Source organism: Malania oleifera, chromosome 13, assembly GCF_029873635.1.
Source record: "Malania oleifera isolate guangnan ecotype guangnan chromosome 13, ASM2987363v1, whole genome shotgun sequence".
In the NCBI taxonomy this organism is placed as follows: Eukaryota; Viridiplantae; Streptophyta; class Magnoliopsida; order Santalales; family Ximeniaceae; genus Malania; species Malania oleifera.
This window is the reverse complement of record NC_080429.1, coordinates 28,200,214-28,227,150: the sequence shown is the minus strand read 5'-3', so window position 1 is coordinate 28,227,150 and position 26,937 is coordinate 28,200,214. Positions and strand designations below refer to the sequence as shown.

At 35.9% G+C, this 26,937-nt stretch overlaps 1 protein-coding gene across 5 annotated transcripts; it reads right to left on the bottom strand.

The window, feature by feature from the left end:
- LOC131146296 (uncharacterized) lies at nucleotides 1–26,937 on the bottom strand. 5 transcript variants are annotated; one of them, XM_058095790.1, is made up of 14 exons: nucleotides 26,783–26,926; nucleotides 26,235–26,340; nucleotides 25,920–26,064; nucleotides 25,045–25,102; nucleotides 24,819–24,937; nucleotides 24,640–24,732; nucleotides 24,269–24,529; nucleotides 22,890–23,116; nucleotides 21,864–22,079; nucleotides 21,411–21,570; nucleotides 20,504–21,055; nucleotides 20,303–20,409; nucleotides 437–762; nucleotides 1–363 (listed from the first exon to the last, which is right to left on the bottom strand). In XM_058095790.1, exons 1-10 carry the CDS (start codon nucleotides 26,875–26,877, stop codon nucleotides 21,460–21,462), a joined length of 1,431 nt encoding a protein of 476 aa, XP_057951773.1. In that variant the 5' UTR covers nucleotides 26,878–26,926; the 3' UTR covers nucleotides 1–363; nucleotides 437–762; nucleotides 20,303–20,409; nucleotides 20,504–21,055; nucleotides 21,411–21,459. The 5 variants fall into 5 exon arrangements, with proteins under 5 accessions (XP_057951773.1, XP_057951770.1, XP_057951775.1 ...); XM_058095787.1 differs by having other exon boundaries at nucleotides 1–762; nucleotides 20,303–20,753; nucleotides 20,936–21,055; XM_058095792.1 differs by lacking the exon at nucleotides 20,303–20,409 and having other exon boundaries at nucleotides 437–1,514; nucleotides 20,936–21,055.

Here is a 26,937-nt window from a genome sequence, read left to right as displayed (position 1 = left end):
TTCTGGAAATTGATCAATTATGAATTTTATTCCAATCGAGTGCACACTCCACAAAACTAATGATGCATCATATGTCCCTTATGCTCTCCGTTTGAACGAGATATATATACCAATCATTTGTTTATTTAACGTACGCAAGAAAAACGAAAAACAGTTTTCAGTTAAAAAACTCCAGTCAGTTCCCAGCTTCAGCCGCAGATATCATTATTGTAAAGAAGACATTATTAACTTTCTTATTAGAAGCTGAATCTGTTTTTCACCCTTCACTAGGGCTCTTCTTCTGCTGTACAGCTCACGCCTCAGCAGCATTCCGATCTCAGAATCCCTCTCGCCCACCCGCTCCAGACCAGTAAGATCACGCACCTGCTCCCATTGATTTTCCATTAGTTTGGGAATACATCAACTAAGTCTATTACAGGAACTCAAAACTCGTTACCGCGCTAGAAAACATTAATCCGTTTAACAGAATTAGAGGCTGGATCAGCGTCACAAAGTGAAGACAGACTTGAACCCTAGGGTAGTTAAACCACTGGGGCTGCAACTTCTGCAGTTTCCCATTGTTCTCCATTTGGCGGTTCTGTCGACTATCTGCATAAATTAAGTCTTGCAACAGTACCACCATTTCACGATAAAATAGTCGCAGCCGCAAAATCAGAAAATTTAACCTTGTTTTTGTCTACTTAGCCAGCCAAGAGGAACATTGATCTCTCTGAACACTTGAACCATAGTGATAGCATGCGTCACTCCAAACAAACTACAAAACTACAGATACCATAACATAATAAAAGAGGCATGGATAGATGAATCATTTGATTTTTCCATCGCTTGTTAATTATGACGCCCAGCATGTGGCGACACATAAAAGATCCAACTCACATGTGAACCAACACTACAATTACAAGGAAAACATAGTATGTTAATGTTTCAGGTTGAGACAGCATAACCCAACTAATCATGTATTCTGACACCACAGACAGGAATTTGGCTACAGCATTGTAGCAATTGCAATTTCAATTCCAATTCTACAATTTAATTAATCAATTGAAATTGTGGTAAATTTTAAATTCAACCAATTGAATGAAAAATGAATAAATTCTGATTTTAAAAAATCATAAATTTATTCTGGTCATTGCAGAATGCAGACAAATACAATGCATCTTCATAAGAGAATAACATCTGTCAATCATTTCCACCCAAAAAAAGAAAAAAAACACCAACAGCAACAGCAGAAGCATTCTGGTCATAGCAGAGAATGACATATTGTTTCTATATCAGAGAGTTGACTGATCATGTGACACATTGAATCTTCATTGGAGCAAGGACAGATAATTGGAAGTACAACTCTAAAACCGTGGCAATTAACTAGAATGATTTCTAATCGATGCAATATTATTGGAAATATATTTGACTGCTGATTTACCACATGTGGTAAGCCTAACTGGATTAAAAAAACCCAACAGAAAGCCGCAATCAGAATATCTGACTCTAAGGACCTCCTCCATCAATCAGCATATCTGCCAGAAGAAGAAGAAGATGCGTTAGGCTTTTAACATACAGCCTATGGGAAAGCTACTGGGTCGGCGATGAGCTACACGTTGTGGATATGGGCTCGTCTTGGGCCCATGGATGTATACAGATTTGCAATAGAGAACAATTTATTATTAATTAGGTGCCTGCCCTCCTGCCCAAGGAAAGTATCCCCTTCCAATAAAAAGGTGCCACATCACGTTAAGTTTGCACTAGGTCATAGTATTGGAATTAGTGTATTCCCGAGGGGGGGTGAATTGGAATTTTAAAAACTTTTTCTAGGTTAAGTTCAAATTTACAAGCAGTATATTGCAACCTAGGGTCTGTCTAAGTATATCCCAATATCACAAATATTCTACTGAGCAGATATTTAAACATATAAAGCAAACTCAGTAAATAAATCAATCAGAGCAATAAATAATAACATATATGTGCAGTAAATAAAGTGCGGAAATTAAAGAGTATGCATAATATATGTTATCGGGGTTCGGCCAATACTACTTACGTCCCTGCCTCAAGCTCACAAGCAAGAGGATTCCACTAATGTTCACTTGCGGGTGGAACAACACCGATTACAACACTTTATAGGATGGTGCACCTAGTTCTCCTAACCAGGTCTGAACCAGTCCGGTGCTCACCTAACCGAGTCTGAGTAATTCGGGACTATTCACAGGGCTAGTCTCCCTCTTCCAACCACACGTCGGGAATACAACAGATATCAATATTCTTGTACAAATGTAATGCTTCTAATACAAGCAGATGATGTACAACAATATACTCAATACACTCACGTATGATAAGGATTTATGCTCAAGTAAGATTAGGTGAAAACAATATATCAACTCACAATAATATGTGCATCTGATATGTATATGTGTGAGTCAATGAGATCTTTGAATCAAAATGGTATGATCACAATATGAATACTCAAAGATTCTCTACAACCTTAAGCAAATATCTCAATGAAATTTTTCAAATATTTAGCACAATAGATATTAGGGTTTATGGCTCAAAAAATATTTTTGCAAATACAAGCAAGTGAGCCTTTGAATCTTGCAATGGATGTGCAAGGTTCACAAGCAAGAAATAGTTTTTCTCCAAGGATATTTATCAATGAGAATATATGGAGAAAACTTAGGATTTACTCTCAAGATAATGATCTGAAAAATGAATGGGATATGAGAGTATAAACAATATGATTTGTAAAAAATAAAAATGCCCAAGATAAGGAATGCTCTCTTGAAAATGATTTCTTAAATAAATAACAAAAAGAGGATGAAAAACTAGCTTGAAAGAGTAAAAATAAGATATAAAAAATTTGGAGGATTTTCTAGCTAATCATCATACTAATTATGAATTATGAAGGAGTATATATAGAGTTGAGTGAAAATATGACCGTTGGGAACATATTGGGGATTTTGAAAAAGTTTGATTTAAGTTTAATAAGAATGAACTCCTGTTTAACCTCGGTAAAAATTGGCCAACCCGAGAGGTTCGGTCGACCAAGGATAAGGTTCGGTCAACCACTTTTATAAGTTCAGTCGACCGAGGAAAATTTGAACTACAGGTTTGGTCGACCATATCAGGGTGTTTCTGAACCCTTCATGGGTTCAGTTGACCAAGGCAAAGGTTGGTTGACCATTCATAAAGATTCGGTCGACCAAGGCCAATTTAAACTATAAGGTTTGGTTGACCAAGTAGTTGAGGTGTCAATGGTTAATGGTTCGGTCGATCGAGGACAGTGCGTTCAATTTATTAAAGGTTTATTTTATAATACAAATTTTATTCGACATAACAATAAAAAAATAGTAAAATAGTTTGTAATTGGCGTTATTATGATTATTATTTGAAAATTATGTATATTTTTATTTTAATTATACTTTAATTCATATGATCATTTATTTTAATTTTATTTTTAAAATGTACAAATGAATAATTTAATCCAAAAGAACCATTTTTGGATATTAAAATTCTTGGCAACAAGTTGCCAAAACAACTGAAAACCATAAAATATGGGTTTTAATTTCAAACACCTGAAAACCGAAAATAGAAATAGACATAAACAAACTCATTTTTATAATCTGTTTTTTCACTGTAGAGAAATAGAAATAGAAAACAAAAAATAGCAACGACACCAAACAGACCCTCAATTAATGCAGTTAAGTATCTAAAGGCTTGAATATGCACATTAACTGAAAAGAATTTCTTGAAAGAATCTTATCTTTTTTAATTTTTTTTTTTTAAAAAGAAGAATAAGACAATATTATCACCTACGAATCAGCGCACAAGGCATAGAGGACATGGAGTCCTCCCCAAAAAAGAAAGCAAAAGAAACTATAATACAGCAAAGAAAGAACAAGAAAATAGAAAAAACAATATAAATATCCATTACAAAAGCGTCCCCCTCCAATCTCTTATGAGGTTGGACATAAAAGACCCTAAAAATATCCAAAACAAGCTCCAACAAGGAGGCTATGAAATTCGCTCTATCCCAAAAAAGTTGTGTCCTAGGCATTCCTCTATCCACAAGGCCTAGAGGATGATGAGAACAGCCGCACTCCAAATAGCTGGTTTTCTGTTCTTTCCAAAATCCCTAAAGTTAACCAATTGCCAGTCTCCCACCTTTCCCAGAGCCACCCACTCCTTCCCCGGCAGTGAAAAATGGGTATGAGCTGCGATGCCACATTGCAATGCATGAAACAGATGGGCACTCAAGTTGTTGCTTTCACAACACATGAAACAGAGATAGAGAGCCTTATAGAGCCTTCTCCACTTAAACAAATCATGCATGCTAATACTTTCCAGGATCATGGTCCAGACAAAAGCCTGAACATTGCTCATGGAAGGAATCTCAGTGTCGTCACAACAATCACAATATGCAGCCTTCGGTGTTCTCTTCCGTTATTTTTATAACTTTTTTGCCAATATACTCAATCAGTTTGATTCGGTTGGTTTGCACAATAAACCCATCATTGGACCCTATCGTTTGATTTATATATATGGAGTTTCGATCCACTTCCCAACCCAAAAACTTCTGAAACCATTGGGTTAGGTTAGCGAGCTCTATAAACACCCCTAAAAGAGCAACTTACAATACCATTCAAAAGGGGTGAATGTATCACTGCAAATGTCCTGAGTTTGATAACGAGTCTCCAGCTATCAACCTTAGCTTAAAAATATAATAAAGGTCAAAATACAATCTGAGTTGTTAATCTAAAAACAGGTGCACATATGAGGATATCCAAATTCAAATCTACTTGGTACGCAATTTGTTATGTACAAGGGTCCAATCAATAGAGGTAAGAGGCCAAGGCAGACAAATTTAATTTTAAAATATTTCTTCACAAAAAAAAAACTTTAATTTACCTATTTTCTAACGCCAACAAAAATTCTACAACTACAGAGTTTTAACATAACACAATGGGGCAAAGCTTCAGACAGACATCTTAGGCAATGATTTGGAAGTAGTCATATGATGAAGGATGACTGCAGAACAGTGAGCAAAATTTAATTTTCTTTTTTAAAAAAGAAATATTGCAGTTCTTAGAACTGGGAAGGGACCACAATTCCGAAAAAAAAACAAAACAAAACAAAAAACTGAGCTCCATCTCATTCTTCGAAATATTTTATACCATAGGAGTAAAACAAAAGTAATATGCCTAAAATCTTGTGCTTCGTAAAACTTTTCCTCAAGCATTGTAGAGGGGGGGAAAAGTCAACAACTGTTTAGCTTCTAACACAGGAATTCAAAACTCATTTTCTTCATTAAACTCAAAAAAAGAGCATTTAATTTTAGAGTACTGCACTAGAGCATTAATTCGTTTGAATTAGGCTGGATCATCATCACTAGGCCTCCCAAGTACCAATTTAAAATGAAAAAAAGGCATAAACACACAATTACTTAAAGAAAAAAATTCAGGACAGGTGAATACAGACTTGAACCTTAGGGTAGTTAAACCACTAGGGCTGCAGCTTAAGTGGTTTCCCATTATTCTCCATTCGATTTTGAAGACTATCAGCAAAAATGAAGTCTTGCAACTGGACTACTATTTCAGGTTCAAATAGTAGCAACAGCAAAATCAGAAAATTTCACCCTTTTTTTGTCTGCTTAGCCAGTGAAGAGAAGCATTAATATCTAAACACTTAAAAGCCATAATGATAACATGCTTCACTCCAAATAAACTACAAAACAGGTACTAAACATAATACAAGAGGCATGGATAGATGAAAACCATTTCATTTGACTTTTCCATATCACTTGTTATGAAACCCTGAATGCGACGCAGAGAAGATCAAACTTGCATGAACCAATACTACAACTACAAGGAAAATATAGTATGTTGCATGAAGACTATTAGTTGATGCAACAAGAGTGTAAGGGAGGGAACAACAGTGAAACAAGATTGGCTGGAAAATGTGAAGTAACAATATTTAAGATTCCCCGAGAGATGAAAAGTCTAAACTTGATCATTTAACCTTTAGTCCTTGATAAACAGAGGATAAAGGATAACTAATATTAAAATTTAAAACCAACGATGTTATTAACAATATGTTTCAGGTTGAACAGCATAACCTGATTAATCATGAATTTAGACACCACAGACAGGAATTTAGCTACAGCATTGCAATTGCAATTTCAGTTCCAATTCTACTATTAAATTAATCAATTGAGATTGTGGTAAATTTTAAATTCAAGCAATTGAGTGACAAATTAATAAAATTTGATTTTCAAAGAGCAAGGATAGATCATTGAAATTACAACTCTAAAACTGTGGTAATTAACTAGAATGATTTTTAATTGATACAATATTATTGGAAAAATATTTGGCTTCCTCAGCTTGCCGATTTACCACATGTGGTAAGGCCTAACTGGATTAAAAACCCCAACAGAAACCCACAATCAGAATATCAGACTCTGACATGTGGGTCAATCAGCATATCTGCCAAAAGAAGAAGATGAGTTAGGCTTTTAACATACAGTCCATGGGAAACCTACTGTGCCGATGATGAGCTACACGTTGTGGATATGGGTTCATCTTGGGCCTGAGGATGTATACAGATTTGCAATCGAGAACAATTTATTATTATTAGGTGCCTGCCCTCCTGCCCAAGGAAAGTGTCCCCTTCCAATAAAAAGGTGCCACATCATGTTAAGTTTGCACGAGGTCGTAGTACTTGCATGTATGGTACTATTTTATTGAAAGTGTTCCCTCCCAATAAAAAGGTGCCAGTGAGCCACTAGGGGTGTAATTGGTTTTATTTGGTTTGATTTTGGGCAAAACCGATAACCGAACCGATCTAATCAGTTTTTAAATTTTCAAACCGAAACCAAACCGTAAAGCAACGGCTCAATTAAAGTGTAAACTAAAAATTTCTGGTGCAGTTTGGTTTTAATCGGTTACTATTGCGTACTTCTACAAAAACTAAGCCAGCTCCCTTGATGCCTTAAATTATTAATACATTTTCTTTTTGTTGATCCAGAAAAAAATAAAAATAAAAATACTAAGCCCAGCTCAAGTGTATAGGGCCAACTTAAAAATTTTAAACACCAAAAAACATATGGGCTTTGGAGCCCTGCTGTTATTAATAGCCTTGGGCAATGGGTTGTACAGCCTTCTATGGCCCAATCAATTAATTAGACGGGCATCAGTGAGGCCAAATGCCAGCACATGCAAAAATGCTTTGAGTGAGGTGTGCGATTCGTATTTGTAGGAGGGGGAAGGGTCTTCCCTTCTTCCTCTGGTCAATGTGGGACAATTAGTTCCCAGCAGCAATGCCCAGCACCTTGGCAGCTCTTTGATAAGACCCTAGGGTTTTATTGTGGAGAAATTGGGGAAATTTTAAGAAGGGAAAATAGTAAGAGAAAATAGGGCTTCACCACTTCGAGGAGATCTGCCTCCAAATTAGCCAAAGGCTATGAATTATATTATTGCTTGGATGGAAAAGCCCCGTAGGGTTACATAAGTATAGAGTAGGGAAACTTCCTCCTATTAGGAATGTAAAATATCCCAATCCAAGTCCTTAATGGATTCAATCCCAATTAATTTGGGAATCCTAGCACATTAAATAAAAATCCCAACATTAAATAATCCTAACATTAAATAGAATTCATTGAGAATCATAATAGATTAATCATAAATCCCAATTGATTTTGGAATCCTATCATTAAATAGAAAATCCTAATTGAATTGGGAATCCTAACATTCTCGCCTCCTTCAAATCAGCCATGTCCTCAAGGCTGAACGGCAGTAAACTTTGGGAATCTCTCCTCCAAGGATTGATAAGTTTCCCAAGTTGCATCTTCAGATGGTGAAACCAGTGAAATAAAACTTCTATGATGTCTCAACTTCTAGATTCGACCACCCAATGATCCAAAATTGCTTATGGCTGCACTCACCCATAGATGCAACATTAGGCAAGTGGTACTACACAGTAACTTGCTCCCTTAACTTCTTTTTTAGGCAAGAGACATGAAAAACTGGACGTACCTTAGAACCTATTGGTAAGTCAAGACAATAAGTATAACAAGACCTATACGTTTTAGGATCTTATACAGCTCGTAGAATCAAGGAGACGACTTCATTGAAGAATGAACAATCACAGATATCTGTCTATAGGGCTATAGCCTGAGAAATACACAATCTCCCACTAAGAATTCCCTTTCACTATGGTGCTTATCAGCTTGCTCTTTCATACAAGCTTGAGCTGCAATAAGATTTTCCTTATGGAGCTGAAGCACTTTGTCTCGATCATGTAACTCCTTGTAAACTTGATCAACTCTGGATGATCCAACTTAATACATAACAAGAATAGGAGGAGCTCGACCATAAATAGCCTCGAATAAGGTCAACATGATGGAGGAATGATAATTGGTATTATACCACAATTCTGCCCATGGGAGCCATCACACCCAATCCTTTGGTTTGTCGCTAGCAAAGCAACAAAGATAGGTCTCCAAGCACTTGTTAACAACTTCGGTTTTTGCCCATCTTATTGTGGATGATATGCAATGCTCAAATTCAATTGTGTTCCTTGACAACAGAAAAGTTCCTTCCAAAATTTGCTGATAAATACTTTGTCACAATCAGTGACAATAGACTGAGAAATTACATGCAACTTGACAATATTATCAACGATAGTACAAGCAACACTTATAGCAGTATAAGGGTGAGTTATGGCACAAAAATGAGCATATTTTGTGAGACGGTCCGCAACAACAAAAATAATAGGCTTACCATGACAAGATGGTAGTCCCTGGATGAAATCCATGGAGATTGTTGAATAATTGGGTAAAATGGAAGACCTAAACTCAATGATAGGTCTCTCCCTCTATTTATAATATATGTGAAGTACAATTGTAATGACCATAATACCCTTACTAATTCACACTTATTACTAACTAAACTCTGACACATAATAATAATAATGCTAAATGACTAAATAACCATTAACAACCCCTCAAGCTGGAGCATATGCTCCTAGCTTGTTACAAATGAATCTCACAAGAGCACCTCCCAAGCTTTAGTGAACAAATCAACAAGCTAAAACTCATATTTCACATGAGTGGTTGTAATGAGCTTCTGTACAAGTTTCACCCAAATAAAGCAGCAATCAACTTTAACGTGCTTTGCCCGCTCACAAAAAACCGAGTTGTAGGCAATATGAATAACAACTCAATTATCACACATCAACTCCATAGGTTGAGAATGTGGAAGACCTAGTTCTTTCAACATGTTCTTTAACCAAACAAGTTCACATGTAGTGTGTCATAGCCCTATACATTGACTCAACACTTGACCTGACTACCACAGTTTGTTTCTTACTTTTTCAGGACACCAAATTACCACCGACAAAGATACAATACCCGGTTGTGGATCTTCAATCGGAAGGTGACCCAAACCAATCTACATTTGTATATCCTAAATATGAGTGTGACCCTGATCCTGACATAAGAGACCTCTCCCTAGTGCACCTTTGAGATATCTCAAAATGCTAATTACTGCATCCCAGTGGCTTGTTCTTAGGGAATTGAGAAACTGCCTCACAACACTTGTTGCAAAGGATATATTTAGTCGAGTGACTGTGAGATAATTCAACTTTCCAACAAGTCTCCGATACCGACCTGGGTTAGGGAACAAATCACCCTATCTAGCACTAACTTACTATTGGGATCCATAAGTGTATCAACAGGTTTGGGTCCCAATAGCCTTGTCTCATCTAAAAGATCGAGAACATCCTTCCTCTTTAACAAAATAGTTCCCATATGATATCTCGATAATCCAAAAAGTAAAAGTTGCCGAGATGAGAATGCTTAGATGGATGAGTAGTATAACATTGAAAGATAAATTAAGGAATGAACATATTCATGGTAAGTTAGGTGTAGCTCCTATAGAAGATAAGATAAAGGAGGGACAACTTAGATGGTATGGACACTTGCAACGTAGGCCACATAGTGCACCTGTGAGGAAGAGTGACTTAGTAACTATGGGGGGCAGTAGAAGGGGTAGGGGTAGCGGTAGGGGTAGGGGTAGACCTAAAATAACTTGGGAGGAGATAGTGAGTAAGGATTTAATATCCTTGAATCTATCAAAAGAAATGGTCCACAATCGCATAAATTGGCGGAAAACGATTCATATAGCCGACCCCACTTAGTGGGACTAAGGCTTGGTTTTATTGTTATTGTTGTTGTTTTATATGATATCTCGATACATCTATATCCAAGAAGTACTTCAATGGTCCCAAGTCCTTGGTATGCAACTTACTTTGTAGGAAAAAGCTTTAGGTGCTGAATGCCTTGATCATCATCACCAATGATCACAATGTTATCCTACCAAATGGAGTATGACAATAAAATATTGAATGATCTACTGCACACCGATGGAGGCCAAACTCAAGTACTACAACACTAAAATGGCCAAACCATGCTCTTGGAAATTGTTTTAATCCATACAATGATTTCGTAAGTTGACATACTGAGCCTGACTCCCCCTAAACAACAAACCCAAGTGGTTGCTCCATATAGACCTCCTCATGAAGATCACCATGTAGGAAAGCATTCTTTACATCTAACTGATGAAGAGGCCAATGACAAGTGGTGGCTAAAGAAATAAACAAACGTACTAAGGCAAGTTTAGCGACCAGAGAGTATGTGTCTGAATAATCCAAACCATACACCTGAGTATACCCTTAGCAATAAGGCGGGCCTTCAAACGAGTCGCAGAACCATCAGGATTGACTTTCACATTGTATACCCCAATGACAACCAACCACAGACTTATCAGGAGGAAGAGATACCATATCCAAAGTATTATTATCATGTAGAGCACGCATCTCTTCAACCATTGTCATCCTCCACCCAGAATGAGATAGGGCTTTAGAAATAGATATTGGAAGAGCCACAGAAGAGAAAGTACTAACAAAATAGTAATACAAGGATGACAAGAAATCATAACAAACAAAATTAAAATTGGATGTTGGGTACAAGTGCATTTACCTTTCCGAACAGCTATAGGAGGATCAACATCATGGGAAATAAGATCATTCAACGACAAAACTAGAGGCACAATAGTAGAAACTAGAGGAGGCACTTCCCCCTTGAGTCGCCATCTGTATACCTGCAAATTGGGATGATCCAAGCGACGAGAAAGACTCAAACTAAATGAAGACGTACGCAGATTGAGCACAGAAAATAGGTTTGGATCTAAGAGGCAAGGTAGAGGAAGGGTCATCAAGGGCAAAAGAACTCAAGGAACCAAAGTAGTATGGTGTAGTATTAAAAAAGGTGACATCAACAAAGACAAAAATCGATGTAAAGTAGGACTACAGCATTGATACCCCTTTTTAAGTACAGGAAAAGCCCAGAAATACATTTGATAGCACAAGGATCCAACTTATCCATTCCTAGAGTTAATTGATGGACAGAGGACACACAACCACATATATGAGGAGGAAGGGAGAACAAAGGAGCCTTAGGGAAGATAACTAAAAATGGGATTTTACCATCAAGGACAGGCTGTCATTTTATTGGATGAGGGAGCAAGCTATGAGCACAATATGACTCTAAAAAACTTCGGGGATATTCATTTGATACAATAGGGTACAATTGCAATTTCAATTGTGGTAAATTTTAAATTCAAGCAATTGAATGACAAATTAATAAAATTTGATTTTCAAAAATGACAAAATTATTCTAGACATTACAGAATGCAGACAATTACAATGCATCTTCATTAGAGAGTAACATCTGTCATCATTTCAAAAAAAAAATAAAAGAAAAAAAAAACAACAACAGAAGTATTATGGTCATAGCAGACAATAACATATTGCATCTTTATTAGAGAGTGGACTGATCATGTGACACATTGAATCTTTATTGGAGCAAGGCTAGATAATTGGAAGTACAACTCTAAAACTGAAGAAATTAACCAGAATGATTTCTAATCGATACAATATTATTGGGAAAAATTTGACTCCCTCAACATGCCCAATTACCACATGCGGCCAGGCCTAACTAGATTTAAAAACCCAACAAAAAGCCACAATCAAAATTTCCAACTTTGACACTAAGCACCCCTCAAGCACTGTCAGAAAAACAAGATTTGTTGGGCTTTTAGCATACACCCCTTGGGGAAGCTACTGTGCCGATGATGACCTGCACGTTGTGGATGTGAGCTAGTCTTGGGGCCAAGGATGTATATAGATTCGCAATCAAGAACAATTTATTATTAATTAGGTGCTTGCCCTCCCACCCAAGGAAAGTGTTCCTTTCCAATAAAAAGGTGCACATCACGTTAAGTTTGCACCAAGTCATGCTACTTAAATGTATGGCACTATTTATTGGATCAAGAATGTCACACGCCATTTATCTTGCATTATTGCAGACGACTCCACATATTAATCAATTCATTTGGTGTAATTGTTCTGCTCCTACGACACCAAAATAATATCAATGCATGAAACAACATAAAAGGGAAACATGTGTAGGATAGTAATAAAATTGTGAGGTCCTAATTCTCAATTCTTGACTCCATGGGACACCAAAAAACCTTTGCCCCACTGTCACAATCCCACATCAAATGTATACTAATAAAATATTGGGCTTCTAAGGATGATTTGGACTCCAACTATATAAGGCCCCTTTTCTAGGTTAAACCCATGATGCCAGTGAGTCAAAACAAACAATACCTCACCAAAGTCAGACCCAACACTGTTACATTTGATATCAAAGCCACATTGGGCGTAATATCATATGGGACCTTGCTTGGAGGCACTCTGACAGGGACATCAAAGACTAAATAGGGGAGAATGTCATAGTCCCAAAAGATGTGTACTAAGGACATCTTAGGCTTGCAAGGATGGTTTGATGTCCAACTATATGAGACGCTTTTTTATATGACAAACACGTGACACCAGTGGGTCAAAGCGGACAATACCTCGTCGGAGTTTGACCCAAGACCCTGACACCTAGTGACTTCTAAGGCATGGAAGTGCAAAGCTTCTAATTTTTTCAAGTTACCAAAGAGTTGCCTAGATAGGGCCAAGCCCACACACACACACACACACACACACACACATATATATATAGAGAGAGAGAGAGAGATCTTCCTCTTACTCCCCTAAAAAATTATTAATAACTTAGGTTCCTCACAAGAGCGACACATTAATCCTAGTCAAAGTTGATATCCATGCTTTTCTCTTTTTGGTCCATGGAAGGCCCACACCGACTCTAAGCTACAAAATGGTAGACATATACACCATCTCTCATCCCACATACATATTCCTTCCCACCCCTCCAAAGATCCGAACCTAACCATAGTGGATGCAATTTGGTTGTCGAATGGGTTGGAACTTGGGTCATCTAGTGGTTCAGTTTTATTTATTATTTTTTAAAGAAACAGCTAATACAAGAGAGCATGAGCAAGATTTGAATTTTGCAAAATATATGCAAGACCTACAGAAAATACAAAGTAAAATTTGACCAATGAATGTTGTTGTCAATCAAGGAATCAATAGGCTAAGTTGTCAAAGGTAATGATGCAAGGAGTGCAAATAATCCTAACTATTTCTAACCCAATCTCCAAGTACCTGGCTTAAAAACAAGTATGACAAACTCAAGGACCATTTGGTATCACTAACAAAAATTACAGAAAAGAAAACCAAAAATGAAAAACCAAAAACCAGAAACAACAACCTATTTGGTTAATATTTATAAAACTAAAATAAATTAAAAACTTAATGAAAAATGCTTATTTTCGTCTTTGAATCAAATAATATTATAAAAATGTGATTAAAATAAAAAATTTGCAAACTAATACACATTAATAAATATTATAATAAAAATAAAAATTATTATAATTATTTTACTTAATTATTATACTTTCAAATTTTACTTTATAATAAAAATTTTGTTGGACATGGCAATTGAAAAATAGTAAAAATAATTTATTATTATTATTATTTGAAATTTATGTATATTTTTATTTTAATTATATTTAAATTCATAAGATCATCTTATTTTAATTTTATTTTAAAGTGTATAAATCAATAATTTAATCCAAAAGAACTATTTCTAGATATTAAAATTTCTGGCAACAAGTTGCCAAAACAACTAAACATTATAAAATTTTGTTTTCAAAATTTTTCGCAAACAACTGAAAACCAAAAACAAAAATAGAAAACTGGCAACATAAAAAAACGCATTTTTATAAATTATTTCTTCATTGTGCAGAAATAGAAATAAAAAACAAAAGACAGTAACAATACCAATAGGCACTCAATTAATGGAGTTAAGTATCTAATGGCTCAAAATATGCACATTAACTAGAAAGAATTTCTCGAAGGAATCTTTTCTTATTTAATCCTTTTTTTTTCAAAAGAAGAATAAGACAATATTATTAAACCTGAGAATCAGAGCACCACATATAAAGGACTTGGGAGTCCTTCCCGAAAAGGAGAGCAGAAGAAAATAGAATACAACAAAGAAAGAACAAGAAAATAGAAAAAACAAAACAAATATCCATTACAAAAGTGTTGCCCTCCAATCTCTTATGAGGTCGGACAATGAAAGACCCTAAAAAATCCAAAAGAGTGCTCCAACAAGGAGGCTATGAAAGTCGCTTTATCCTATAAAAGTCGTATATTAGGCATTCCTCTCTACAAGGTCCAAAGGATGATGAGAACAGCCGCACTCCAAAATGGCTCTACCATTTCTATTCTTTCCGAAGCCCCTGAAGTTAACCATCTCCCACCTTTCCCGGACCCACCCACTCCTCCCCTGGCAATGAAAAAGGGCATACTAGAGCTATGACGCCACATTGCAATGCACGAAAAGATGGGCATTAAGCTTGTTGCTTTCACAACACATAAAACACACTAGGAGTTAAAGCCTTATTGGGCCTTCTCCTCTGAAGCAAATCATGCATGTTAATCCTTTCTAGGATCATGGTCAAGACAAAAGCCCAAATATTGCCCATCAAAGGAATGTTAATCTCATCACAGCAATCACAATATGCAGCCTTTGGTGTTTTCTTCCTTTATTTTTTTAACCTTTTTGCCAATGTATTCAATCAGTTTGATACGAGTGGTTTGCACAATAAACCCACCACCCGACCCAAACGTTTGATTTATATATATGGAGTTTTGATCCACTAACCAACCCAAACACTTCCAAAACCATTGGGTTAGGTTAGCTAGCTCTATAAACACCCCTAAAAGAGCAACTTACAATATCATAATCCAAATCTCACATCATTAACAAACTCCCTATCCCGTTATGTTTGTTCCCTAATTAATGCTTTTAGTCCGTGCACCCATGACTCATTTTGTTTTTCACCATGCCCAAGGAGACCACCATGCATGATGCGAAGTTGCCAATTTACCACCTCTATTTTACAACTAGTTCACCAAATATAGAGAAATTATGATAAAATATGTGACAAGTGATCGTGCTACATAACATATTTCTATTTACGACTAATTTAGGGGTATCACACTCATGCACCATCCACTTATCTATTGGAATTGTCAAGATGTGTAACAAACACTCCAAATGAACAATTTAAAATTACATCAAAATGAAGATGAGCCCAATTGAGACAAGAAAATTAAAATTGTCCGTTCTTATTCTTGTGATCACAAGAAAATGATATGGCAATCATCTGAAACCACCAAACATCATTTCTCTACCTGCAATTTCATGAGAATCCTAATCCCCAATAGCTAGATACAAATTTCAACCATAGTCTTGGCTTTATAAAACTCATTTGCATTATTTCTCTCCTAAAGCCTTTCTATTTTTATTCCCATACATTTTCCTCCTTATTTTCCATTCATGTGCATTCATTTGTAAAAATCTATACTTGGCCTTGTATTTGACGGAATTTTATCTCATTTCCATCCTTGCTCTCCTGAAACCCTTATTTTATTCCCATATATCCATACATGTGAATTCATTTGTACAAACCTAAATGTGACCTCATATCAACTAAACAGGATTTTTTTTAGCCGGTTGGATGAGCCTGGTCTATATTGTCAAAGGTAGTCCCTCCTTCCATCTTATATCCCACCTCACTTCAAAGGCTTTGAACCCAAGACCTTTAATGTGAAAGCCACCAAGCTTTAACCACTTAGATGCCTCCTAGGGGATATTTAAATAACAGGAATGAGCCATGGTGTTTTGCTAGGTATCTAGTATTAAATATTTGAGCGTCTACGTATTCTCGTGTCCAATATTGTCTTATCAAATGTTCATTAGCTCATCGCCTTATCTTCCATCTTGTATTTCCCATTGATTGCTTTATGATAACCAATCATTTGTTCTTAAGCCCATTTCTGATAAAACTCACTAGCTATTGTCAACATGTTTAGCCTACTTACCTCCCTCGCTAAACACACATTGTTAACGGAGGTATTGATAATGAATTACATTGCTTCCATGTTTATTGCTAAAGTGTCATTGCTTTTATGAGTTGCTTGTTGCTTCCACTTATATATACCTAAATAGCATTGAAAGTGTTTTGCTTGTGAATTGTGGTAAATGCTAGGCTATGGAATTTTATCTCATTTCCATCCTCGCTCTCCTAAAACCCTTATTTTATTCCCATATATCCATACATGTGAATTCATTTCTACAAACCTAAATGTGACCTCATATCAATAAATGGGATTTTTTTTGGCCGATTGGATGAGCCTGGTCTATATAGTCAAAGGTAGTCCTTCTTCCATCTTATATCCCATGTCACTCCAAAGGCTTTGAACCCAAGACCATTAATGTGAAAGCCACCAGCTTTAACAACTTAGATGTCTCCTAGGGGATATTTATATAGTGGGAATGAGCCATGGTGTTTTACTAGGTATCTAGTATTAAATATTTGAGCGAATATGGATTCTCTTGCGTCCAATATTGTCTTATCAATTGATCATGTGCTAGGTATCTAGTATTAAATATTTGAGCGCCTATGTATTCTCTTGCGTCCAATATTGTCTTATCAAATGTTCCTTAGCTCATCACCTCATCTTGCATCTTGTATTTCCCATTGATTGCTTTATGATAACTAGTCATTTGTTCTTAAGCCCATTTCCGAAAAAAATAATTACAAACAATTAATATTACATGCAATTAAGATCGTCAAATATTTATTTTAAAATTACTATGAGGAAAAATTAAAATATAAATATTTTAGTTAAGCATATTTTTATTATTTTTTTAAAATAAGAAGCATTTGGACTTAATTATTATTGATATGTGGTACTTATAAATGTCTATTAATATAACTCCAGCAGGCATATCAAACACAATATTAAATCACAAAACACTTAACATATAAATAAAAAATGTTAAATAAACTCATATGAAAAATAATAATAGAAAAATACCCTAAAATTATCAACAAAAAAAACTCCTAATTTCAATACGCTTTTAGAAAATGCATTTTTTCATCATTTTACTCAATAAATTAAATCTGCAAGTATTTCTTGTACTTATTTCAGCTTTTTACTTGATTGATTTATTTTAGCATGACTGAAATTTTCTTTCTTATCACAATGATACTTTCTTATATTTACAGAAAATGCAAGTAGGGAAAGGATAAAAACTACACACATACATCTATATCCATATTACCATATTCAGTTATTTGACATATTATTCATCATAAAATATTATAACACATTAATATAACAGCACAATAATATAATATTAAAGTAAATATCTTTATACATTATTAAATTTATTTCTACACTATTAATTAATCATATAAACATCCGGTATTTTCATATAAATTATTATTATGACTACTATTGCTATTAACATTGTAATGATATTACTAGTCAAATCAGTACCACTTTTAACTGCAATTACAAACAATACTTTTCAAATTTTTTTTTTCTCATTCATAATAATCAGTAATTAGCCACAAGCAGAACCAAAAATTGAAAAATTCTATTGCACTAATTGTTAAGTTATAAATATATAAAGTTTTTCTAGCAAACTAACAATTAATAAATCAAAACTACACAGGTTAAAGAATTATATTCTATTCCAAATTTTTAAGAAATAATAAATAAAAATAAACCAAAAAAAAATTCACCTGGACAATATTAGAAGAATAATAAATTTCAATTTTAATCAAAATGATAATTGTAACATGAAATAAATTTTGGGTGCACTATTTTTCATTTTGGTAAAGTATTAGCAGAATAAGGAAAATGTTGTCTTTATTCTTCCCCACTAAAGAGAATGGAATACTATCTAAAGAGAACAAGAGATGTAATTATCCTCACAGCCTCTGCCCAAGTGGGGAGTCCTCTACCAATTTGTACTGCCACAAGAGTTTCAATTATTGACTCAACTAAAAACAAATTTAATATAATTCTCAAATTAATGTTTAATGTAAGAAAGAAAAAGATAAGACATAAGATTTGTTAGAGTCACTAATGAATTGAATATTTTATATATATATATATATATATTGGTAGTTTACCACTTCACCTAAAAGCTTAAACTGTTAGGTTGTAAGCCAACAATGTACATCAAGCTTTAATACCACCACCTCCGGCATGTGCAGCCCAACAGCACATGGAAAGATAAACACACAATAGATAACACTCGTTATAGGGATTACACAAGTTCACAACACCACACCAAAAACACAGGCAACAAGATGAGAACTGAAGACCTCCTGGTAACCAGCTCTGATATCATGTTAGATTACCACTTTACTAAAAAGCTTAAGCTGCTAGGCTGTGGGCTAAAAATGTATATCAAGCTTTAACATTATATTTGTAATGATTTGCGCATGTGAACTAAAGATGGGTTTGATTTTGCGGGAATCAGCCGAAGTTCAATTAATCAAAGTTATCAAGAGTCTATAAGTACTTAATACATTGACAATAGTTAGTTACATGCTCTGTTTTTCTAAATGGAATTGAGATGGATGAGTGTCATGATGAAAGTAGGAAGAAAGGAGCTCATAATACGATTTTCAATGATTCTGCTACCCATATCAATTCTGGCAGGCAGTGAAGGGCAAGACACAAGTGCAAAACACGTTATCTCTTGCTTGATGATGCAATCCTTGACTTCATTCCCAATAAATAGTGTGCCTCCTAGTAGACCTTAAGATGAACAATTTAGAATTTGGTTGACTGGCTTTGTCTTCTACAGAATAGAGTTGACAAGTCAAGTTATCATGTGTTCAAGGGTATTATATTCTGTACAAAAATGATACACATACATAAAATGAAAATTCATTATAACCAATCTAAGGCCTAATTTTGGGATACGTATATGTAATGATACACATGCATCTCATCACATCACCAGGAGATAACTTTGTCCGCATACTTTACTTGTCAACTCTATTACCACCACGGAAGATAAAACCAATTGATCAAGTTTTGAATTGCTCGTCTTGAGGTCAACCTAGAGGCATGCTGTTACTTGGAATGAAGTTGAGGATTTCATCATCTCTTACATGCTTTGCACTTCTTGCCCTTCACAAACCATTTAAAAAAAATCAAGTACCAGTATCATTAAAATCCAATTACAAACGCTTTTTTTCCTATTTTCATCAGGACATCTAATATTCATCTCAACTCCGTTTAGAAACACAAAGCATGTAACCAACTACCATTACCGTATCAGGTATTTCTAGAATATGATAACTTTGATTAATTAGACTTCGGCTGATTCACTTTTTCTGGGATATTATTGTTTCTAAATATGGGGTTGAGCATAATGTTTGGACAACACACAACAGTAGGGGACCCTATGGAGTGTAAGTTTGGAAATTCATCAGGAAAGGATGAGAATTTTTTTCCCAATTCATGACATTTCAAGAGGGAAATGGGGCCAATGTTTGCTTCTGGCATGATGTGGCATGAGAACAGTAATCTTAGAGCTGTCTTTCTTTCCATCTACAGCTCGGCTTGTCACAAAAACGCCCTCATCAGTCATCATCTCCAAATCACTGATCAAAAATTTTCTGGAATATTTCTTTTACGAAATATATGGCAGATTGGGAACTTCATGCACTCAATTCTCTATAATTTCTGTTACCAAAACATCCCCAATGAACCAAAATGGGCTTTGGACAAAAATGGTGTTTTCATATTAAATCTTTCTACAAGAAGCTCTCCTCGATGGGGAAAAATTGCAAAAACTCCCCTTGGATTCACATTTGGAGGACACCAGCCCCTTTAAACGTAGCCTGTTTTGTTTTGGAGTTCACACATGGAAATATTTTAATCCTTGACAATCTGCAAAAAGAGGGCTTACAGTCACAAATAGGTGTTTTCTTTATATGGCTGATGCAGAATCAGTCAACCACACTCTTCTCCACTGCCCCTGGACAACGAACTTGTGGAATTTGGTTCTATCGTTCACTGGACAGAAGTAGATTACAGAAAATTCAGTTGGAGGGGAGATTTGTCTTGGAAAGGCATCAGAGGCACCAAGGAGAAGCGAAAGGCCTCAAACCTCATCCCTCTTGCCATCCTTTGGTGTGCTTGGAAAGAAAGAAATAAGAGAGCCTTCAAAGATACAACTACTCCACTTCAGATTTGCAAAGAGCAGCAGTTTGCTGTTGTTTCCAGCTGGCTTGATGGGCAAATTGTTAATAATAATCATAATGTAATCCTTGATGTTTGCAACGCTCTACAGACTGGCTGATGTTTTGTACCATGGATTGGCATCCCCTTGATACCTTGCTAATATAAATTTCTCTTTACTGAACAAAAAATAATAATAATTCATCAATGACTCAAATAAAATCTTATGTCTTAATTTTCTATCTTCCATTCATGTAACAAGTATTAACTCACTAAAAAAGTGTAACATAATTCTCAGATTCGTTTAGTTCAGTTAAACTTTAGTTCCCAGCTTCAGCAGATATCATAACTTCATCGCTACCTTTCTTATCAGAAGCTGAATCTGTTTTTCCTCTTCACTTGCACTCTTCTATTGAAGGTCATGCTTCAGCCTTCTAATCTTAGAATCCCTCTCTTCTAGCGGCTCCTGTAATATCAGCACCTGCACCATTGAGTTTCCATTAGGGAATATCACAACTACAATTAAGTTATAAATGTGCACACAATGATTTTCAACCATTTATCTTGCCAGACACATCGTAAAAAATTTATGCACGCTGGCTCAATATCACCTCTACAATCCTGGTCCTGAGATCATCAAGTTCAACCACCAAAGCCAAGGAAGTAGAGGCCTCAAAAACAAAATAAAACTATAAATGTCCAAACTTCAAGGAGAGTCATCAATTTAACTCGGTAATTTTTGCCATTTTGTAATAATAGAATGCTTTATGCTCAAACAATGTAAGAAAGTGACACTACAGCAATAGGACATCAGCTCCAAGCAGTAGAAATCCTACTAAATTTAATGACGACAACAGCTCAGAGAAGTCTAGCATTGCCTTTGTTTCACTGATACTTTGTCAGGCCTTGACCCCATCCCAATCCAGCATTGCCTTTGTTTCCAACTGCTTGTAATGGCTCCAACAACCCCTTTGAGGTCTTGCCAAGAGCCTCCCCCTGCACAAATACCAAAACTGAGAGTTTTGAATGGAAAACAAAAAGGGTGTCACAATGTATGTCCCCTTCACACCAACCATTAAATTGGAAGTTGCAAGTATCCAATCCATCTTACTGCTAGTCATGCTCAAAACATACTTATAAATCCAAGGCCCTTTTGATGCAACCCCATTTTTCCAAAGATTCTGGCTGATTTACTAGATCTAATCACATATCATACTTTTTCTAATGTTTCTTTTGCTTTGGTCATCCCTAAACAGAGTTCAATAAAACTTCAAAATGTGTCACGATACCTCTTTCCAACCCATGTTTTCAAGAATTTTTCTGGCGTAACTCCCAGCTCCAAACGACATGTTCAAGGCTTCAGCTCCAGCCTCTTCCGTACGCACAGAGAGAGGAGGTGATGCACTACCATCAACAGCCAATTTCTTTTGACCTGGACCCTCACCAAAACCACCATGCAAGGCTCTTCTTTCAGCAGCTCTATCTCGATATGCACCGTTTATATGCTGCCAAAAGACAAGTAACAAGGGAAACAAAAGAAGATAATAAGTACATGGCCCATTCAATCAAATGAAATCTGGCTATACTAACGGTTTTTCATTGTATTTTTAATCATTTCAAGATAGCAGTCAACTACCTAAAATCACGACTGCAGAACTGTTGCACCATCCTAAAAGTACAGTAGGCAAAGTCCAAACCAATCCTGCTAACTCATCATCAGACCTGGCTTTAAAAAGGTTTAGATGTGGATTTTTTCCCCGTGTGTGTGTGTATATTGGGTTGGGGGGGGGGGGGGGGGGGGGGAGGGGTGTTGGGCACTGGTTTTGTAGCTTTGTACTTGCTAAATTATAATATTTTCCAAAAGAAAAGCTGGAATTTTAATTGACTACTACTTTGTGCAAACAAATCAAGCCAATGGCTCACTTAGTATTCAACCACATCCACTGAATTGTCTCAATACCAAGTCCAGTCTAATAGTAACATCATCCCGTCGACATAAAGACAAAGGATATCTAAAATGCCTGCACAGATGCAATAAGACGGAAACTTGGGATGGCATAAAGATTGTTAACACAAAACTTGTAACTGTAAGGATGAAGTTACATATTAGCATAGTAACTCATGACCAGCTTCCGATAAATGTTGACAGCAACTGTTCAGCACAACCATATAACTTCTTTAGAAGCATTATATCTTCTAGAGGCATCATAATAAAATTTATTAACCATTAACACCAAATAACAATATTTTTTTAAAGAACAGTTTTTAACTTCATAACCACATCGATATAGATATGGTGCTCATGTGCAAGTTACCTTTTCAGATGAAGAGACTTGATCTAATAGAATAGAGAAATCCTCGTCAACTGGGACCTTTTCTGGTGTTCCAAGTTTGCAGTTTCGGATGGAATTATATTGGGGAAGTACTTGCTTATGAATCGACAATTCAGGGAAGCCCCAATCTTTCGTTGGATTGGAGGAATCATAAATTGATAATGAAGCTATATATTTTGCACTAGGACTTCTCAATTTATATACCTGCCCTGGAAAAGCAGGAAAAAAATCAGCAGAAGTATTAGACACTCCACATATAAACATTATAACATGCATATGCTCATACTTCATCAATATGTCCTTACAGGTTTCTCCCATCCTTATAAAGAATAAAATACAGGAAGATCTAACTGCAGAAAACATAAATTCATATAGCATAAAAACCCAAGCTTAACTTCAAAAATATATTTGCTAAGATTTGATACAAATACTAAAAGAGATGAAACATAAAACTCAACAAATCTCAAAATGGAACTCCAACGGTCCAACTGGAACAACTCATGTAGGCGTGCAATACAAACATTTGGGCGGGGGGGGGGGGGGGGGGGAAGAGGGGGGAGAATACAAAAGAATAAAAGAGGATAGAGATGTGAAAGCAGAAACAAATATAGATAGAAAGAAAAGAGAGGAAGAAGCGTTCAGGCAAGACTGAAAGATTTAGACTATTAGACATGCTTGGAGTTTTTTCTTCTGATTCCTTTTATTCTCAGTTCATCCATGGTCTTAATTCCAATTCCTTCCCTTCCGCGGCACTAATTTGGAAAGCATTCCATCCAAGATTACCATATCTAAAATTCTTAATAAGATCAACACCAATAATTTGTTGTATAAAAGGAATAAGGCTGTATCCCGTGTTTTGTGGTTTTGTGTCATCAAAAAGGGAGATGCATATTATTTGCAGTGTCCCATTTTTCTAGCAGCATATAGAATGATGTGCTTGGAATTTTGAAATCCAAGCAGTTTCCTCCATTGGGGTTTTTTTTTTATTTCAAAGGTTAGGGACTTTGGAAGAAGTAAGGTAGGAAAGGCATCCTGGTGCGATTCTTTGGTGTTCAAATGGAATGTAATGATAGGCTTTTAAAAGCCAAGTAATTTCTTCTAATCCGGTGGTACAGTATGGTTTTAGTAGCAGTTCTGTGATGCACTGCTTATGGTTCTTTTAAGGGAGTGTAACCTATAAGCATAGGAACAATTGCTTCACAAGTCCATCTTTCTTCATATATAATTTTGAGCCAAAAAAAAGAGGCAAACTTTTCACAAAATCCCAATAAATGGTCATTCCTAGTAAAGACCTTATACAATCATCACTGCAAATACAATGCACCATGATAATTCCACATTAATTGAGAGCAACAACAAACCTGATGTGACTCGTACCAGATCAAGATATACTTCACAAATAGGAGCAGTTTTGTAAAGGCCACAACTAGAAGGCAGAGAGGGATGAAGCTTAGTAGACCATCTCATCAGTCGCCCAACCAGCCTGACCACTTCAAACTTTCTATGCTTCTTGGTTTCTGTGACCACTGTCCAGTCCCATAAATCCACAACTGGGAAAGTTGACATTGACTCTTCTTGAGGCTGACTGACTTGACCATATTGAGCTCGCCAAGCCTGCACATCTAGGAACAAGAATGGCAACAAATAGACCAAATGAAACCAACACAGGTTACTTTAGATATCAAAAATAATTTTTTATTGAAAGCTGCAACTAACAATAGAAGAACCAAACCTTCATCTATGTCACTTTCACTTGTCTCTATGGCACCATGAGCATCCTCAGGTATCCATTCTCCCTCTTCAAGTTCACAGGTATCATCATTTCCTGCACTCCAATGAACAGACCCGTTTAAATCCTGGTCTAACAATCTTATCTTTTAAAATAGCTAAATTAAAAAAATTGTGAAATACCATCATCTAACAAGTTGGCGTCATTCTCTATTTCCAAAGGAATCCTCACATTATCAACGGCACCAATTTCTGGATTGGAATAGCCTGATAAATAAAGATTAATAAGTGTTTCTTCTAACCTGAAAACAATAATTCAACATCAGTAAAAAAGATATTAGACATCAGTAACAAAGAGATTAGATCAATGAATTGGATAATGAAAGAGAACAGAATGGCTGAGGCTTACCATTCTGATGGCGGAGTTGGATTTTCATTCCCATGACTGCTAATGCACTCCATCAGTCCTGCTTAATACTTTATCAGTTCATTGCATAAAAAGTTTAAGAAAATTGCACGTACTAGGTCCCAAAAATAGAGATGCCTGAAGCTTGGTGAAATTGAGTTGTTTTACACTCAGTGTTACAGGAACTAGTTGAGAGAGCATGCACAATTGAGGTGCATATACCAACAGAGGTAGTGCTGGAGATAAAGGTGGTGTCTGGTGGAAGCAGGGGGGCAAGTGTAGTGACTGTGGTCATCATCGTGCATTTGCCATGGGTACACCTCGTGTGCCAATCAGGGGCAGAGATACATAAAAAACACCACACCTAAAAAATGCGAAATCATTTTCTGACCCTTATTTTGTTTTTTTTTTTTAACACTTGTATATGTAGGCAGCACTCTCAAATTTTATTCAAATCATATACTAAATCCCCCTCCCCCAGGCGTTGCAATTATTCTTGTATTCCAGTATAATTTCTTCTTTTATCCAATATATACACACATGCATACATGCTGCACTACATTGGCCCCTACAACCTATCAATTCTAGCTCCAATCCTGATGCTAATGGTAGCACCAGCAATGAAGCAGTGACATGAGTTTTTGAAGAAATCAAATCAGAATCACCTGCACAGATTAAGTCCTTTAGATGATCTAGAAGGAGCCTGTAGTTGTCAAGAAACAAAGTACACACCCAATGCCCATGCATGTACCCCATGTGCAGTTGGCAAGCTATGAATCTTATACATGATATTTTCTGTGTTTGGTTCAAGTTTCGTAATGGAGGCCGCACAGTACATGAGAATCATCAAGATTGATACGTAACACACTATATCTTACCTACAGTGGGTTCCTTGGAAGTAGTTCCTACAGATTGATAGGCTTCAGATCCATCTTTATGAGAACACTCGTGCATAAATGACTCATCTTCATTGTCCTTATCAGGAAAGGTCTGCTTGCTCTGGTTCATTTCAGATTCATCACCCTGCAACAGTTAAAAAATTGAGAAATGACTCAACCAAAAATAAATATCAGCAGAATCCAAAAAAAAAAAAAATGAAAAACAGTAGTAAAGATCCACAATGGTATTTGAAAAAAAAAAAAAAAAAAAAGGGCAACAACAACAACAAATACAAACAAACAACTCAATGTTACCTTGTAAGACTCCAAAAGCACGTAATTCCCATTCTCAAATTTATAATAGAGACCATCTCTACTGCTATAGTACCAGCCCGCACTGGGGTCGTGATAAAATCCAGTGCTGCAGCGAATTAACGCAAAAGGCGTCACACAATAATTAGTAAGCAGCAAAATATTATAAAAGAAAATACTGATTCATCCCAAAAAAATAATAATAATAACAAAAATAATAATAAAATATTCCAAGCCAATGAATCAAATTTTAAAGTTCTTATTTTGATCCTGATAGACTCCCTAACTTATCATCAATATAAAAAATTGAGTCGGATCCAGATGAATGCATCCAAGAACAAACAGAAGAACGTGGGTCCTTGAGTAACCCATTCAAAATTAACTAGGATTTTTTATGTTTTCATTCGAATAAAAGATGAGGATTCAGCTCGCCGAATCACTTCTGGTGTCAATTCAGATTGCTAGGAATATAGAAAACCCTAATTCAATATTTTTTGAAAAAAAAAAGGATGAAATTGAAGATGGTAGATAGGGCAGTGGAAGCGAGGGACCTGGCATGGAAATATAGCTGAGATGCTTCGTCCCATTCAAAGGAGCATTCGTTTCCCTGTTCAACTTCAGGATTGGGTTCCATGTTTCCCGTCATCTCTGATTCCCTCCCCCTCCAAAGCCTATGGGCTGAATGAAGGAGAAAATTTTAGTTATT

What these genes read in the sequence shown, in the direction of transcription:
- LOC131146296 (XM_058095788.1), bottom strand. Translation starts at nt 26,877, where the DNA reads ATGACGGGAAACATGGAACCCAATCCTGAAGTTGAACAGGGAAACGAA. An exon ending in TGCTTTTGGAGTCTTACAAG is followed by an intron (nt 26,065 to 26,234) that starts GTAACATTGAGT and finishes TAACTGTTGCAG; the next exon opens with GGTGATGAATCTGAAATGAA. An exon ending in TTCCAAGGAACCCACTGTAG is followed by an intron (nt 25,103 to 25,919) that starts GTAAGATATAGT and finishes AGTATTAAGCAG; the next exon opens with GACTGATGGAGTGCATTAGC.